Source organism: Cylas formicarius, unplaced genomic scaffold (genome assembly GCF_029955315.1).
Source record: "Cylas formicarius isolate icCylForm1 unplaced genomic scaffold, icCylForm1.1 PGA_scaffold_6__28_contigs__length_40554024, whole genome shotgun sequence".
Classification (NCBI taxonomy): domain Eukaryota; kingdom Metazoa; phylum Arthropoda; class Insecta; order Coleoptera; family Brentidae; genus Cylas; species Cylas formicarius.
In genome coordinates, this window is record NW_026844347.1 from 6,156,980 (window position 1) to 6,172,962 (window position 15,983).

The 15,983-nt window shown below is 34.2% G+C and overlaps 3 protein-coding genes across 3 annotated transcripts; 2 read left to right on the forward strand and 1 right to left on the reverse strand.

The window, feature by feature from the left end:
* The first annotated feature begins 381 nt into the window (after window positions 1-381).
* On the forward strand, window positions 382-13,015 carry LOC132703144 (inositol-pentakisphosphate 2-kinase). Its single transcript, XM_060672244.1, has 7 exons — window positions 382-546; window positions 600-966; window positions 1,020-1,225; window positions 1,279-1,337; window positions 5,514-5,672; window positions 5,729-6,127; window positions 6,181-13,015. Exons 2-7 carry the CDS (start codon window positions 612-614, stop codon window positions 6,341-6,343), a joined length of 1,341 nt encoding a protein of 446 aa, XP_060528227.1. The 5' UTR covers window positions 382-546; window positions 600-611; the 3' UTR covers window positions 6,344-13,015.
* A 776-nt stretch (window positions 13,016-13,791) lies between these two features.
* On the forward strand, window positions 13,792-14,484 carry LOC132703282 (small ribosomal subunit protein bS18m). The gene is made up of 2 exons (XM_060672438.1): window positions 13,792-14,072; window positions 14,129-14,484. Exons 1-2 carry the CDS (start codon window positions 14,030-14,032, stop codon window positions 14,482-14,484), a joined length of 399 nt encoding a protein of 132 aa, XP_060528421.1. The 5' UTR covers window positions 13,792-14,029.
* A 46-nt stretch (window positions 14,485-14,530) lies between these two features.
* On the reverse strand, window positions 14,531-15,941 carry LOC132703281 (NIF3-like protein 1). Its single transcript, XM_060672437.1, has 2 exons — window positions 14,853-15,941; window positions 14,531-14,797 (listed from the first exon to the last, which is right to left on the reverse strand). The coding sequence occupies exons 1-2, from the start codon at window positions 15,523-15,525 to the stop codon at window positions 14,538-14,540; spliced, it is 933 nt and encodes a 310-aa protein (XP_060528420.1). The 5' UTR covers window positions 15,526-15,941; the 3' UTR covers window positions 14,531-14,537.
* Window positions 15,942-15,983: the final 42 nt, after the last annotated feature.

A 15,983-nucleotide genomic window follows, 5' to 3' on the forward strand; every position in this document is an offset into this window, starting at 1 on the left:
TATGATGGCCTTACTATCAGCGGAACTGAAATAAAAAAAATTCGTTCCCGACTTTTTTTTCCCCGCACGAGAAACAGTATCAAGCGAATTCTGAATTCTACAAGCATGAGGGCGCATTTTTTTTATAAAGTTGAAGATTTTAAAGATTACCACAGAGATGTAAATGATGCCACCCGACGTCATTTTAAAATAGCTTTTAAATTTGAGTTTAATCTGAAAGGAGTGAGATTTAACAACGAAGTGGAAGAGAGCTAAGATAAATAAAATGAGCGAGCTTTGGCAACGCTTGGCAACCGCAGCTATTTAACAATCGAGCCTTTCCAAAAGGTAAAATTTTGGAACCAACCAATTTGTTTTCTTCGCCGTTCCAAGATTGTTCCGTTGACGTACCAAAATTTGAACTACCTCGGGAGCATTTCTCAGGGTCGTTGACCGGTTTACCAATTTCGGTAAAACAAGAAAAATAGAAATTTACAATGTTATTTGCTTGACAATGATCGCGTTTCTCTCGTGTGGCTGCAGTGTTACTAATTGGGCTTGATCGTTGTTAGTATTATGTTGTATTTGCCTGTATCGAGCTACCTTTACTTCCGTTACAGCGAGACGCTAAAATGATCCTCAGCCATGGACCGGTTATCGAAAAGTTCGAAATACCCGACGAGTGGAGATATCGGGGCGAAGGAAACTGTAACGTGGTGCTCTGTTTGCCGAAAACTCGAAAGATATTGCGGATCCGTAAATCTGACAAGCCCAAATCGATCATTGGCTGGATTTTTGTGTTGATTAGCGATTTTCTGTTTTGGTACTGCGGGATAGGTTTTAAGGACGAGTTAAGGGATGTTAATTTCTATTCTAACATTATGAGACCACTTTTTGGTCAGTTTTATACGTCGCCGGCAAATCAAGTAGTTTTGACACCCAAACAAATAAAAATATTAAATTACGAACTAAGAAAAGTGAGACCAGGTGAGTTTCTCGACCTAAGTTATTTGCGATATGCAATTTCTGCATTCTTATAGAATATCGCCATCACAAAACCCTTCAATATGGCCGGGCGGCAATTTTTGATGATTTTGCAGTTTTGCCTATGGAAAAATTTCACAACTTACATGCAGAATTTGAATCGGAAACCTTTTCTGTCGAAATAAAACCCAAGCAGGGGTGGAGGCCGCGAGAAGAACGGGAGCATCCCAAGTGCCTTTTTTGCATGCAGCAGTACTTAAAGGTGTATTCATACCTTAATTGTTTTTTGTTTGTCTAAATTAATCAGTGTTGTAGCTTGAGAAAAGGCAAATTCAACAGGTAACTGGTTATTGTCCTGAAGATCTATTTTCTGGGTGAGTTTTTTAATTTAAATTATTTTTTAAATTTAAAAAAAAAATTGGTTATGACTGAAGATTTGGAAGGGAAACTGAAATATTGCACATTAGTTTTAACAAAGTACAGCAAGACCCCACTTAAAACCTTTTTACAGGGTAATATGAAGCAGCATTAAAGGTTATCCCATCATGTAAATAATGGGTAGAAAATTGGTCAGATATTTCACCATTTAATTCATTAATTGTGTTTTTTATTAAGAACAAATATACTTATAAAAATAAATATAATTGTAATTGTTGACATTCCAGATCATTCACTCTCTTCTATATTTCCAATTTTCTACCTTTTTATCAAGATGTTCTTCTCAGTTTGTAATTTCTTGAGCTCATCAATGGAAAGATTTGCAGCTATTTCTTACAATATTTGTTCAATATCTTTGCACATTTATCTAATCTAAACCCGTTTGTTTTGTTAACTCTACACCTTTCTTGCTTAGATCCATTCAAATGTTCTTCCATACCTCTGTTACCGCATTTCAAGAAATGTAAGTCTTAAAAATGGGTATACAATGTCTTGACACATTGGTACGATTAAGGCAGTTGTGTTAGGGTCTACGAAAACTACTTCGACTGTAATGCATGTTATTAAGTTAGACAAATTCATTGGATGGCTTGAAGAATAACTATTTAGCACTTGGCCAGTCAAAACAAAAATTAACTTTTCTAAATTTAACTAGATTGCCTAACTAGTTTCATGATCATCTTATAAATACATACTTAGTGTTTAAACAAGGTTATTTTGTTAACATTATAACCATTTCTGAAGGATAGTTTCCACATTCAATTATTGTTTGATTGGTTTGATTATTTCGATATTTATAAATCTGGTAAATCATTCTCGACTTGCAATGAACATTCTATGTGTCTTGCTCCCACCTGCATTTAATTAGAAATTCTTGCTTTTTTCATTATAGTCAAATCCAGCCCTATCATGCCAACGGTCAATAATTATATGAATCAAATTTCACTTTCATTGGAAAATATTAAAAATTTTTAGAAATTGAACACGCTGGTTCACTATCCGTGCGAGAACACCTACGATTTTCCACTTTCTTTTTCATTTTCGAAATAGTTTTTCAAATGTAAAACCATTGTTTTTGCTTGGGGACGCAAAAAAAAACAGAAAATCGATTATCAATCATATTGTCTCTTTAAATTGTCAAAGTCTCACAACTATAAATCAAAAATTTTTAAATTGCCGTAAAATTAAAGGTTAATTGTTTTTTTCCATGTAAACACATTTTACGTCTCCCTCATTTATCTTACGAATTTTCTTTGGAAGGTTCAATTAAATGAGATAGAAGAAAAACAGACCTATAACAGGCTATACGGAATTTCGTAGTCAGTCCATTGACCCTTGTATTGTATTATTTCTAGAACGAGTAATTCTAGTTGCAGTTGCCGATGACAATATTTTTTTTATATCCTTAAGAATAGTCCTTATTGTTGAAGTTGTCATATTCAAAGCATTATTATCACCCATGATATTAACCAATAATAAAAAAAAATTGCCACTATATGAATCAATATTATATAAATTTATACTTACAATAAGGTTAACAAATGTTTAAAACATTTAAAACATGTTCGGATGATTAATAAACATTCCGTATTATAGGAGGAGATGAAGTTTTTAATGCAGGAGATATTAGTTTGCAATATTTTGCGTTTGCCTTCAAATAAATGCTTTACAAGCAGCCGCTCTGAAGTATTTAGTGAGCTTTGAATCTAGAATACAGAGGATCTTATAAAAATATTTCTTCCTTTTTAATAAATCATATATTCTTCTGTTGCAAAAGTATGAATTGGATTTATTATTAAATATTGGGTATGAATGGACAACAATTTCGATGAATTTCCTATTTCATTTCCATATAAACCTTTTTCCGACTTTCTAGGGGAGACAAATGAAAGCTCACTCTTTATATTCACCTATTTAGGTACAAAGTAGTGAGTTGAACTTTCAGCTCTGCATATCAAGCAAACTTTTTTGGACGCAAAAATTATATTGAAATAAAGTAATTTTCTAAATTAACACACTGGAACATTTAATTTAATTTTAGTATAGTAGAAAATGGGTTAAGCTTAAAAAGGTGAAAAAAAATATGTATAAGACGGAATTAATTGTCATTAAATATGGAAATGAATTATTACATATTTTATTACTAAGTAGTATGCAGTTCACTTTAAGTATTCTATAATCCTACTTTTTTAAGCCCGAGCAAAGGTAAGAACAGCGTTGCAAACTTTAGCAGTAAATTTTGAAGCACACTCTCTCAAAATTAAAAACCAGACTGTAGTAGGCAATTTAACTAATGATCCTAGTCGAACTTAATAATCAAATTCTATAAATGTTTATTACAGAGTTTGCTGGTCCAAGCTGGCTTCCAATTCTCTTTGGCCTAATCCGCAGTTCAGGAATTTCTGGTCGTTTAAAAGGAAATGTAAGAACGTGAAAATGAGATGATGAATAACTCTTATTTAAGCATAAACCTTGAAACACTTATGTATGAAACTGCATATTTGGGTTCTTACAAAATATGTTATTGAACCCAATCGCCACGCAGTTTACTACCATTTTTACTGTCTTTGCAGTGTATTAATTTTAAAAATTTATGTTACACAGTATATAATTCGTATAAAATCACAAAACCAAGATACACGCGTTAGGGACACACTTAGAATCACTTCATCTATTCAAACATTACACAGAAATAAATAAAACTACTTTAATAATAAGCACAAAAAATTATAATTTTGTATTTTGAATAAAAATAATAAATAGCCTCTGTAAAGTTTAAAAATTATTTTCACACATTTTTATCATAAACACAATGATACAGACAAACATATTTTTAAATTTATAACTGACTCTTTGTTGAATAAAATGATAAATAAATATGAAGCTCAATTCATCTGCAACATTAATGGAGGAAACAGCATTGAATTTAATTTCTCTGCTATCTCTTTTGTCTGTATCAATGCAATCTTTAGAAAAATGTGCTTGGCAAACTATAAATTTATGGTAGATTTCATCCTTAGACATATTCTGCCAATTTGGTAGATTTGCAAATATAGTCTGTACACCCTGTTTCACAGCAAGGTCTCACCTCTTTCGAGGACTATCTTCGTCTCTATTCGTAACACTACGATTCGCCACAAATTCGAAATTCAAGACAATTCGAAAAACGCGAAAAAAGAGTCAAAGAAACTCGAAAAGAACGTACAAAATCGCTAGCCTAGACATCGAACTAAAAAGTTGTCGGCATGATTTTCACCGAAGGACAAATGGAAATTGACATTGATCATTAGTCGGTCAAAGCACAGGCAAAACGTATGCCCTTATTACTACAATAGCGCCATCTCTTGCTTGTTAGGTCGAACTAATAAAACTGGGCGGGAATAACGACTGGAACCAATTATCTACCATCGGTAGACTGTGGACGCAAAGCCTACTCGCCTGTTGTCTCTCTTGCTCTTGCCCCTGACACATATGCTTGCGTGGTTCTGAATAAGCAGTATCGGGTCCAGCGTGTTTAGTTAAATCCATAACGCTGCGTGCAATTTCTGGCAATCTCACAATTCAAGTAAAACAGCTTTAAAGCATGACATTCAGGGGTCCAGTTTTGATGACCTTTAGTCGACATGTATCCACAGTATTCAGCTGAGAGAAATAATTACGTGTAAGGATTCGCTACCCTTAGAAAACATTCTGAAAAATTTATAAAACTAAAGATAGCATATTGCATTCACAGAAATACAGTGTAGAACTTATAAAATTCTTCCAAAGCATCAGCTAGTTAGCTAAACGATATATCGTCAAGGAGTTAACAAATATCGGTCATTATCGGTTCCTTTACATCTGGTTTCAAAATAATTTCTCATTGCGATCTTAATTTGAAATTCCAATATCAATAGTCACATTATATAAATTTCTGCTTAGAATAACTTCGACAAATGTTTGAAATAATAAAAAACTGAGTCGGATACCGGCAAATCTAATACCGCTTCCAATTTATGGGAATCCCGTAATTCAAATGAAATAGCGTTAAATTAAAATGGCGTTAAGCAGGGTCTGTACTCAAGCAACGATGCTTTTAAATCAGAAATTTCATGTCCTGTCTTCCATTGTAGAGATCAGAGTCGAATGGTAAAGGCCCTAAAACATCTCTTCGAAGCTCCCCAAAACAATTTTCGCATATTCAAAAACGGGTTCTTGGTTTACGGAAATAATATGGATAGTCGCAACGTTCTTCGGGAGATATTTGAAAACAACTTAACAAGTTTCGACACGTAATTCCCTCGATATCCTCTCACTGGTGACTTTTGTAAAAACGGTTGCGTTGCAGGTTGCTCGACGAGTTTTGCGTCTTTTTGTACGCCTGCTTGACGGCCGATTTTTCCGAGAATGTCGAAAACGGTTGCCCCATTTGTGTCGGACGTGTTAACCGCGATGTAACGTCGCCACTACCCAAAGGCTGTGTCTTAGATAAAATTTTATCCGTACAATTGCTAGATGTGGAAGGTAACCGGAGTACGTACGAAACATACTCGAAATTGAGCAATCTGGACGAGTGGAGTTTCGTTGAGAAATTGTCGGAGGAACGGAAACGGAAAGGGGGCTGCGTGAAATGCCTTATCGAACATAACAAACACGGCGACTTTGTTTTCGTTCCCTATTTGCTATCGGCGATTGCGAAAGATTGCTCTTTGATGATCACGTTTAAGAAACTTGCGAGATATTCCAGGTACAAAGAGAGCAAAAGCGCAAGCGTTTATCTGTAATGCGGTTCATTTTTAGTCATGGGAGCGTGAAACACGTGTTTAGGACGAAATACGGCGAGTTTTTGGTCAATATCGGCGTGTTTGATTTGTACCCCAAGCCGTTGTCGACAATTGCGAAGCACTACAGGAGGAATATCGAGATCGTGCAGGCGTTTGGCAGAGCGCAGAAAGTGAACTGATCCGAATTCCTCTCGAAATGGCAACGACGCAGATTACGGTAATCTGTGATAATGTCTTTGTAAATTTCTTTACAAAACATCTCCATTTGTTACTATTTACAAATCTTCTGGATTGCTCCTGCGTCGGATAACTCGAACTTGCTGACGTTTCGCCTGTCATCCTGTTGGCTTCCTCGAAGCTTAACTGAAATTGGCTCACATTCTAGTGTGTACCTGTTTAAGGCGGGTAGAGCTAAAGGAGGGGTATGAAAATTGGCTCAGATGCCTGGTTCTTTACAGATTTTTATGGATCTATGATTTTTCTTTCACAGAGCAATTGAATTCAGAAATTTTAGTGTCAATAAGATTTTATGTGCGGTTTCATGATTGCATTCGGCAACTGCTGATTAGTTTATTTATCGTAGTCTTGAATCTTTTTCAAGTTCTTTTAATCTAGTTGATTTTTTCATCCTGTTTCTCCAAGGTATTCTTTTCTCACACGGAATTTTGTCTTTGATGGATTGAAGATGTTGAGAGATTTTTGGACAAGTGGTAAATCTGGTCTTAACATTATATTATCTTTGGGATGTGGTCAGTGATGTTTTCAATGTAAGGAAGGACCACAGTGGCATCTGTGAGATTACCTTCGGACTCATTTTCTTTGGGAGGTTATGGTGAATGCTTTATTTGTGAATTATTTGAGAGAAGAACAGATGTTGGTTGTTTTCATTCTAGCTTCAGTGATTCGGGTTGAGATAGTTTTACGACACTGTAAACAAACATTGCTCCCTCTAGTAATTGGTATACTAGAGATACTAATACACTTCACCCCAACCTCCCAAAGAAAATTACTCTGAAGACAACTCCACACTTGCCACTGTGGTCTTTCCTTTCATTCAGAACATAACCGACCACATATCAAATATAACGTTAATACCGGATTTGACACTTATGCATCAATTTCGCATGAAACACCAGAAGTGTACAGAATTCCATCTTTATATTGGAGAAACAGGACGAAAAATATCAACTAGGCTAAAGAACATGAAACAGCCGAAAGACTACGACAAATAAACTCTTCAACAGTTGCCGAACATAATCGTGGGGTACATCATATCTATTAGTCCAAACTAAAATTCTTCCATGTAATTAATTCTTAAGTCAAATAAAAAATTCGAGATTTCATAGAAATATTTAATCAACCAACCAATCTTAACCGCGACTGTCGGATATTTACCTTTCACCTATATGGGAATCAGTAATCCGAAACAATGTTCATGTCATATAAGCAGGTACAGAGTAGAATGCAAACTTGATGATTGGCGAAACGTCGGCAAGTTTTATTAATTTACAACCAACTCAGGAAGAATCTAGATGTAGAGTATTAGAATAGCCTGTGCCAGTTTCTTTGAAAAATTCTCTATTTATTCTGCAATTTCCAGTATTCGGATTTTATTACACCAAATTCCGCAATTGAAAACTCATTCAATTTACAGAGCACCCGCCTTAAATTATTTATTGTAGATTAAGCCCTGTATACACTATCCAATTTCCACATGTATTCCTGCATGTATTTTTACCGGATAAAAATTACCGTTAAAAATGCATACACACATTGCAATTTTTGCAATGAAATGGGATTGATTATTCTGGCGGAATTTTGTTTTTTAAATTTTGATACAGTAGGCGATACTTTTTAGTGTTTGTTTGTGTTACATGTTCCAACGAATATAATGACTCGGATAATCCATAATGCCAGTATTACAAAAGAGAGAATTGAGGATGTTTATTTGAAGCCCGGATTAAAATCCAATATTTACGAATTACATATATTAATTTATGTATTCTATAAAACTAAATTTTTGGCAATTCTCTTATATTTTGGCCTAGTTTATTGGCTTGTTTTCTGATATTTTTTAATTTTCTTGATCAAATTTTGCAGAACCCACAGTTTTTTATAATCAGATTATTCGCGACCAAGGAATGAGCCTTCTATTTATAGGAGGGTCTACAGTTACTTCTTGAACATTTTTTCCAGCTAGAATTTTCCTGTGTGATATTTAGTCTCCCATGTAGTTTTATTTACGCTTTTAAGAGTAATATTGCGTGATTTCGACTTTGTTTATATTTTGTGGAGATTAAACCTATAAGTTTATAAAAATAAACGGTTTGCGCCAACATGCAGAAATTGCGTCGTGTCTACTGGGCTCTAATGGTATAAGCAAATAATATGTAAGAACATATTGGTACAAAAAGCATGTTGGTATGTATTTAAAATAATACCAAAAATCAAGTAATAGGAAACCTGGATTTTATTGGCTCAAATTGTGCAATCAATTCAATTCAATCTGCAAATTATTTGACAATTTCAACACCTTTATCGCATTCTATATGCCTATATGTATTATTGCCCATGTTTTTTAATCCTCAAATGCAGTTTAATTTTTTTTTGTTGATTAGGTAATTCTTATGGCGGTTTTACATCAAACTGAAAAAACAACGCCAGTTGAAAAAAAAAAACACAAAACCGCAACTTTTTGAAGGTTTTTATTTATTTTTTCAATAAAATTCACTAAAACACAGTACATGATAAAACAAAATACAAAATTTCCTTCACTCATGTTACTTATCTTGCCTTAGCAATCATTCAGCCATTCTCCCAGTTAATCTGAAAAAACTCTTAAGGAGTATATTGCTTTATTGAATAACATTTTATTAAGTTACATTGGATTTCATTGGTGGTAAGTCTAATAGAGTCGGTCAAATAATTATAAATTTTAGGTATTTAGGTATTATGTAGCGGCTTCTCACGGTATAACTCAACTCATGCTATGGAACTTGCAAGTTATTTGGTGATCTACCAATATAACTGTGAGCTTTAGCAGATGTAAAAAAGTTTTGTCAATTTTTTCTTACATAAGGAGCACAATGCAAAACATATTATGACATTACAGCTCCCTAAAAAGACCTCAATAGGAAAATGTACTCTTTAAATGTTATTGATAATGTAATTATAATAAAAGGATAACATAACTTCACTGCAGAATTTCTTAGTTTCCACAATATGAAAGAGTACCTAATCATTTTGTTAGTAACTGATTTGATATGACTTTTCTAAGATGGTTTAAAGTCTAAGATTATGTCCAAAATTTTACTACCTTATTTTAGTCATATTCAAAACTAGGTCATTCTCATCGCTGAAGGACTGCTTCTTCCTTGCACAATAAGATGTGGAACCACTTAACTGATGAATATCAGAAGTTATCACAACAAGAGTCATATCATCTGCAAATAGCTTGCCAATTGTGAACATTCTTATTCTTGAGTCTTTCAGGGTTTTTTTCCTGTAGCTCTGAGGAAGGTACTGTAAGGCCAATATGTAAAAAGAACGACACAGAAAGGCACACAAGCATTTAAAAAGGTTAATTATGAAATATTAAAGCGGAAAATTATTAAATGTGGAGTAAAGTGTCTGCCTTATAGTTGGCTATCCTCAAATTTTGAGAGATGAATGGAGAAAGGGGGGCGCCTTGAATTCCACTCAGATTGGCATGTAGTTGAAAGGTGGCATATCACATAGCAGCTCCCCGGGTTTTAGCCTTACCCTCAAAATTTTTAGACTTATCCCAGTCTCCACTAGACTCTTGGATATGTGACTCCATTTCATAATTACTTTGTAAGTTATCTAATCTCTAGCGTTGGGATCATTCATTTGAAGGTCAAAATTAAAATTAAAATCCCCACATATTATAGTTTTTTATCTGAAAAAAATTATCTAAAAATAAGTTAAGACCTTGAAAATATTAGTGTTTGCTGAGGGAGTACGATAGAAATAAGAAATCAGTAAGAGTCTACCTTTATTTGTGAAGCACAATTCACAAGAAGCATATTCCAATACTGAATCAATTCTTTCAACAGAACTGCGAATATTTCTTTCCTTCAAGTCGTCTCTTTTCGGTTTGGTGTAAACTCGCCTTTAAAAACTACCAAATCTGCTTTCATAAAAAAATTCAAACCTAAAAGTCATTGATAAAATTGAAACCAGAGATACGGGAGGTGATTGCAATAAACAATTTTATATAAACATATGTCCGATTTTTTACTGCTTTCGCGTTATTTTGAATTTTGTTGAAATTTTTTGAGTTTTTATATTTTTGCCGGGAATCAGTTTTTTTGCGACGGGTTTGTTTATTATTGTTGCGCCTAATATTGTAATAGTTGTTACAAGGAGATCGTGGCTGAAGTGTAATGGTTATAATTTGTTAAGCGAAACATATATGACTGCAGTTTTTTACCATATTTATTTTTTTAACTATGACTTACATGCTTGAGTAAACGTAACTGCAAAATAACTTGACTATTGTAGTTAACAATTATTAAGAGAATTTATACGGTATGAAAGATATTTTTATGGGTTGTAGGATCTTGCAGTCAACAAAAACCCACTTTTCAATTTGCAGAGGTTTCGAAATATATTATTTCGTCTTCAAGGTTCTATAACAATACAATATTTGAATTTGGACTTGATAAAAAAAAGAGAAGAAAATTGAAATTTCGGCATAAATGTTCACACAAGAGGATAATATCACCCTACTTTTTTTCTTTTGAACAAATAACGCCGGCCACAATTAAAAACAACCAGCACCAAAAATAAAAATAAATACAAAGATTCAGAAAACCCGAAAACTATGGAACATGTGTTTGTACTTTTTTGAGAGGTTTTAAGGGAAAAGTTTGTTTGCTTATAATCCATATCGCTAAACAAAAAATATTAAAAAAAAATATCGTAAATATTAATTTAACGATTATTTAATTAAAATGTAAACGGGATTTTTTTGAAATAACTTCAGCCTTGGTTAATAATGTTGAATTAGAAAAAGAAATACAAAATTTCTACCAACCCACTCTAACACACATTCTGCAACGTCGTATAAAATTACGTTCACGTCGTCTAGAACACCTTTTTTCAATTACATATTTCGATTACGCATATCAATTTTTAAACTTTGAAAGTTGATTTCGCTCCGACATTTGATTCTGTATAATTTAGGCCTCCTAAATTTAAATCATTAAGAGAATTAATAAGTGAAAATCTCGCTTGATTTAAATATTATTTTCATTAGTACAAGAACAAAAACCGAATTAAAAAATCTAAATTAAATATCAAAATCCTAAATAATAGTTAAAACCATTTATTTTTGAAAGATCTCTGCCTATTGGCCGAAAAACTTCGTTTAGTATGTATTTAATGACCAGCATTGCAACGTTCCATCGACTTTGATATCTACGTTCCATTTCTTTTATATCTTGGTGGAATATCTCACCTTGCTCGTCACTGACGGCACCAAGATTTTAGTCCAGAAAATAGTCCAAATGTAAGTGTAAAAAGTGTAATTTTATTCTCATATTGCATCTCAAATACCTACAACAATTCCTTCCTTTAATTTTGTATTTGGGTAATTATGCACGTATTTAAATCATGCTCCATCTTTATTTAAAGCTTACATACCTTACAAACAGTATGTGGTTCCTCAGGTTTGTCTTGATCGTCAATTTTTACTTTAAAATTGCGTTTTTTAAAAAGTGGTGTAATTTTACGTATAAAATTCTTGAACACAAAAAAACCACACACATAGCAAAATGTATCTGGAACATTTGTTGCGTGATAGTAGCAAAAAAACATTTTCAATTAGTCCCTATTTATAATTTATGTTTCGTTTAATAAGTGATAAACAACACCATCGCAAAAAATCGTATTACCTGCAAAAATAAAAAGATTGGAAGAATTCAACAAAATTGGCGATAATTCGAAGACATAATAATTTGACAGATATTATTTTTTGTTGCAAATCCCCTCCCCTATCTCGTGTTTCAATTTTCTGTCAAACAGAAACAAGTAAAGCACAACCTATAAAATTAGACTAATATTGTTTTTCGACTTTAATAGGTTTGGGGTTCCCGAAGCACAAATTTTAAGGTGTAATTCTTATCCATTGCATTAGGAAATATCCATGGCATGTGAAAAAACTTACCAAGTTTTGTGTAAGCAGAACAGTGAATTCAAGAAAATAAGTTAAAGGTTGAATTTTGCTCTAAATGAAATGATAAAATTATCTTTATAAAAATATCTCTTATTAAAAGTTTCCATGAATCTCTGGGGACTCACTCCTTAAAATTTGTACTCTCACCGTATACCGTGATGCTAGATCATTAACATTGCACTTTTTATGTGAATATGTTGCACTTGTGTGTTACTGTTTAGCTGATTTTAAAGATATAAGATTAACAAAGATTAAATAATAATCTGTTGTTAGGGAAGTGGCCAAATGGTGCACAGTAGATATGTAGTCACAAAGGCAAAATGTAGAACAGCCAATGGTTTAGGTCATTGGTATTGTAACCACAAGCGCCCAACAATATGTTTTTCTTTAAAAAGCGGCTATAGCTACTGCAATACCCACTTTTCGATCAGCTCGCCACAACAACGTAACAAAAATAAAAAAAAACCATAGAACTTATAACTTTAAAAGTTGAGTTGAAAAATTAAATTTCCAAGACCCCTGATCCATTTGGGAGAAGCTCTTTGCGCTAAATCCACTCAACACAGTTTTTTAAGTCTTTTAATCCGTTTGGATTTATGTAATGTTTCATGTAGCGAATTAACTAGTCAAATTAAATAGATTGTTTAATTAATATTTATTGTTTTCATTTCCTTCTATTTTAATCAAGGTCTGAAAACAAAGGATGATATTTACTTTTCGAAAGCGCCGAGTTCACCAGATTTGGCCAGAACTCAAATGGGGATTTGTGACGTAATGCGTTACTCAATCACAATTCGTTAGTAGTTCCGGTGTAACGTAATAAAAATTTGTCAGCGTTAGAGGAGGACGGGAAAACCAAAAGAGGCAGAGAGCACAAGAGTGAGAGAGAAAAGACTAATATCTTTTCGTTGAGCAAGACTGCTGTGGTCATTCGCTCATTTACCGGCATCCGCCGAGGAGTTTTGTTTTAGTCAGAGAACAACTGTTAAAAAATGCATTAACCAACAATTGTTCTCAGCTTGCCAAGAAGGATTTTGACAAATAACAAAAAATGGCCACCTCCGTTTCCTTCCCGGACCATCAGGCCTTTAACCGGCATGGATGACAAAAGCAGCGGGACTGACAACAATTACACACTTTAAAACTTTCACGAAACACTCAGGAAACGAAAACCACACTATTGAAACCGATATCAAATGCCTACAGAGTACAAATGATATAGCTAAAGATTTTATGACATATCAGAAAGCACTTTCATCTGTGTTCTGCATCATGGGTTGTCTCCTTCCAGTCTCACGCTCTGTTTGTTAGAATCAAACTGCCTCGCAGTGCATATCGCCTTTATGCTCTCTCAATTATTCCGTTTGATGTCGGAACAAGAGAATAATTCTCTGTAAAACCAGTCATAAAATATGTGTTGGTCTGTGACCGATATTTGATTTTCTCAAGGGATGTTGGTAATAAGCTGATTTTCTCAAAGGATGTTGGTAATAAGCGTGTGTTCCTGTCAAGTTGCCCAGCGTTATTGAAAAGCAGAGAAGGTTCTTTACCATTACCCAAGTGTCTGTTACCATAACTTAGGTATTTAATACATATTTTAACCATCGAAATTAATATTGAGTAATTATTGTCTCTGATGAGCGTTTAAAAAAGACGAACAACAATTATGAACCATATTTGCAGTAAAATTTTAAAGACGCTGAGCTCTGGTAAAGTGCGAACATTGAATCCTGCTATTTGTTATTTTGTGTACCATTTATTTTAGTCCCTACAACGGTGCGGTTGAGTAGTTCTGCTGCCTCCATAAAAAATGACGAACCTGACTTTGATATGGAAAATCCTTTTGAGAAAGAGAAGCAAAAATGCATCCTATGCAAGCATAACCTCCAAGTGGACTATAAAAATGTGCGGTTGCTCTCCCAGTTTCAGTCACCTTATACTGGAAGGATTTATGGCAGGCACATAACAGGTCTTTGTAAACAGCAACAAGAACGAGTAGAACAGGAAATAATAAAAGCACAAAGTTCTGGTCTAATGGCGACATATCTCAAGGAACCTTGCTTCTTGAGAGATCCAAAATTGTATGATGTAGAGAGGCCGATACGTCCCCATAGGTTTTAAGAAAATGTACATTTTATTGTAGGTTTATAAATAAAAACATTCATATGTCATGCTTATACTGTTGTTAGGCAATCTTTATCCACACTTGACACAGACACTGTTAAAACTTGATCAGACAAAATATTTTTCACTGTTTTCAAGAAACCCCTTTCTGAGTCACTGTGATTACATAGAATGACACTAATGCCATTCTGAGTGGCATCTAGTACATCATGATGCAGCATTTCACCTGTCAAATACAAATCCGCTTTGACACCATTTAAAACAGATGCTCCTGACCCAGCACAAACAGCTACAGTTTGAATAGTGTCATCTAAAAAAGTGTTAACGTAAAAATTGGTATTCTTATATTTTTTGTGAGATTTTACCAAAGTTTTTGCCTTTGCCCAAACCAATTCTCAAAAATGAGACACCAATCTTGGTTTTAATATCTTTGATCAGTTTTTTTAGTGATGAGCCAGGGTTTAATGTAACATACCGTCCCATTCCAACATTTGAGTTTTCCGTGTTTGGTAAAATAGGTTTGGTTGTTGCTGGTTCAAATACGGAAGCTAACCAGTCATTCACACCATTTTCCATAGCATCCCAAGTTGTGTGGGGACTGAATATGGCTATTCCATTTTTTATGCATTGAATAATGATACGTTCCTTCCAAGCGCTTTGAGTAACACTTTTCAGAGGTTTAAATATATTTGGGTGATAAGAAATTATCAATTGGGCACCTACGTTAATAGCTTCATTCACAACATCTTCCGTTAAATCTATCGTTAACAGAACGGAATCAATGGTCTTATCACTATGTGGTTCCACTAACAAGCCGACGTTGTCCCAAGATTCCGCAAGGTTTAGTGGGGCCAGGCACTGTAGCCTTTTAACTAAATCTTGCAGGCTTATTCCCATTTTTTGCGGTATTTGATAAAGACAGTGATTTGTATGGACGCTCTTCTTTTTAGCAATACTTACATATATATCAACAGGAGAACGTAAAAAGTGTAAAGGATTTCTGCCAATGTTAAGAAAAATATTCATTACTTGTCTCATAACATAACCTCATATAATTCAAATTCAATTCAATTATGCGTCTAACAAAAAAAATGTTGGGCTAGACAGCTAGGATCATTCGCCCATTGCCGACTTCCGTCGAGGATTTTCGCTTCTGGTCAATGACCACCACGTACAAAGAAGAAAAATAACCAATGATTTGCTCAGCTAACAAAAAATGATTCTGACCGATACCAAAAAAAATCGGCTTCCCCCTGCTTCCACCGCCCACCATCCGGGCCCATCCGGCCTCCATACCGGCGTGAACAGGGAAAAACGACGGGGCCGACGACGATTATCACTTTAAAACATGCACTGAACACTAAAAACACTAAGTCCACACAGTGGAAACCGATATCAAACTTTTGAGGACGAATACAAGGGATTCTGTCGGGAGCGAACGGAGGTTAAATCGCCGCGTGCAATGCTCCACCACAGAATCCCCTCATATAATATTC

Excerpts from the sequence above, each read along its gene's own strand:
- LOC132703144 (XM_060672244.1), top strand. The coding sequence starts at position 612 with ATGATCCTCAGCCATGGACCGGTTATCGAAAAGTTCGAAATACCCGAC. Across the intron at positions 967-1,019 it reads ACTAAGAAAAGTGAGACCAG|AATATCGCCATCACAAAACC; the intron begins GTGAGTTTCTCG and ends GCATTCTTATAG. Across the intron at positions 1,338-5,513 it reads CCTGAAGATCTATTTTCTGG|AGATCAGAGTCGAATGGTAA; the intron begins GTGAGTTTTTTA and ends CTTCCATTGTAG.
- LOC132703282 (XM_060672438.1), top strand. The coding sequence starts at position 14,030 with ATGAACCATATTTGCAGTAAAATTTTAAAGACGCTGAGCTCTG. Across the intron at positions 14,073-14,128 it reads TTTAAAGACGCTGAGCTCTG|TCCCTACAACGGTGCGGTTG; the intron begins GTAAAGTGCGAA and ends CATTTATTTTAG.
- LOC132703281 (XM_060672437.1), bottom strand. The coding sequence starts at position 15,525 with ATGAGACAAGTAATGAATATTTTTCTTAACATTGGCAGAAATCCTTTA. Across the intron at positions 14,798-14,852 it reads GGGCAAAGGCAAAAACTTTG|ATGACACTATTCAAACTGTA; the intron begins GTAAAATCTCAC and ends ACACTTTTTTAG.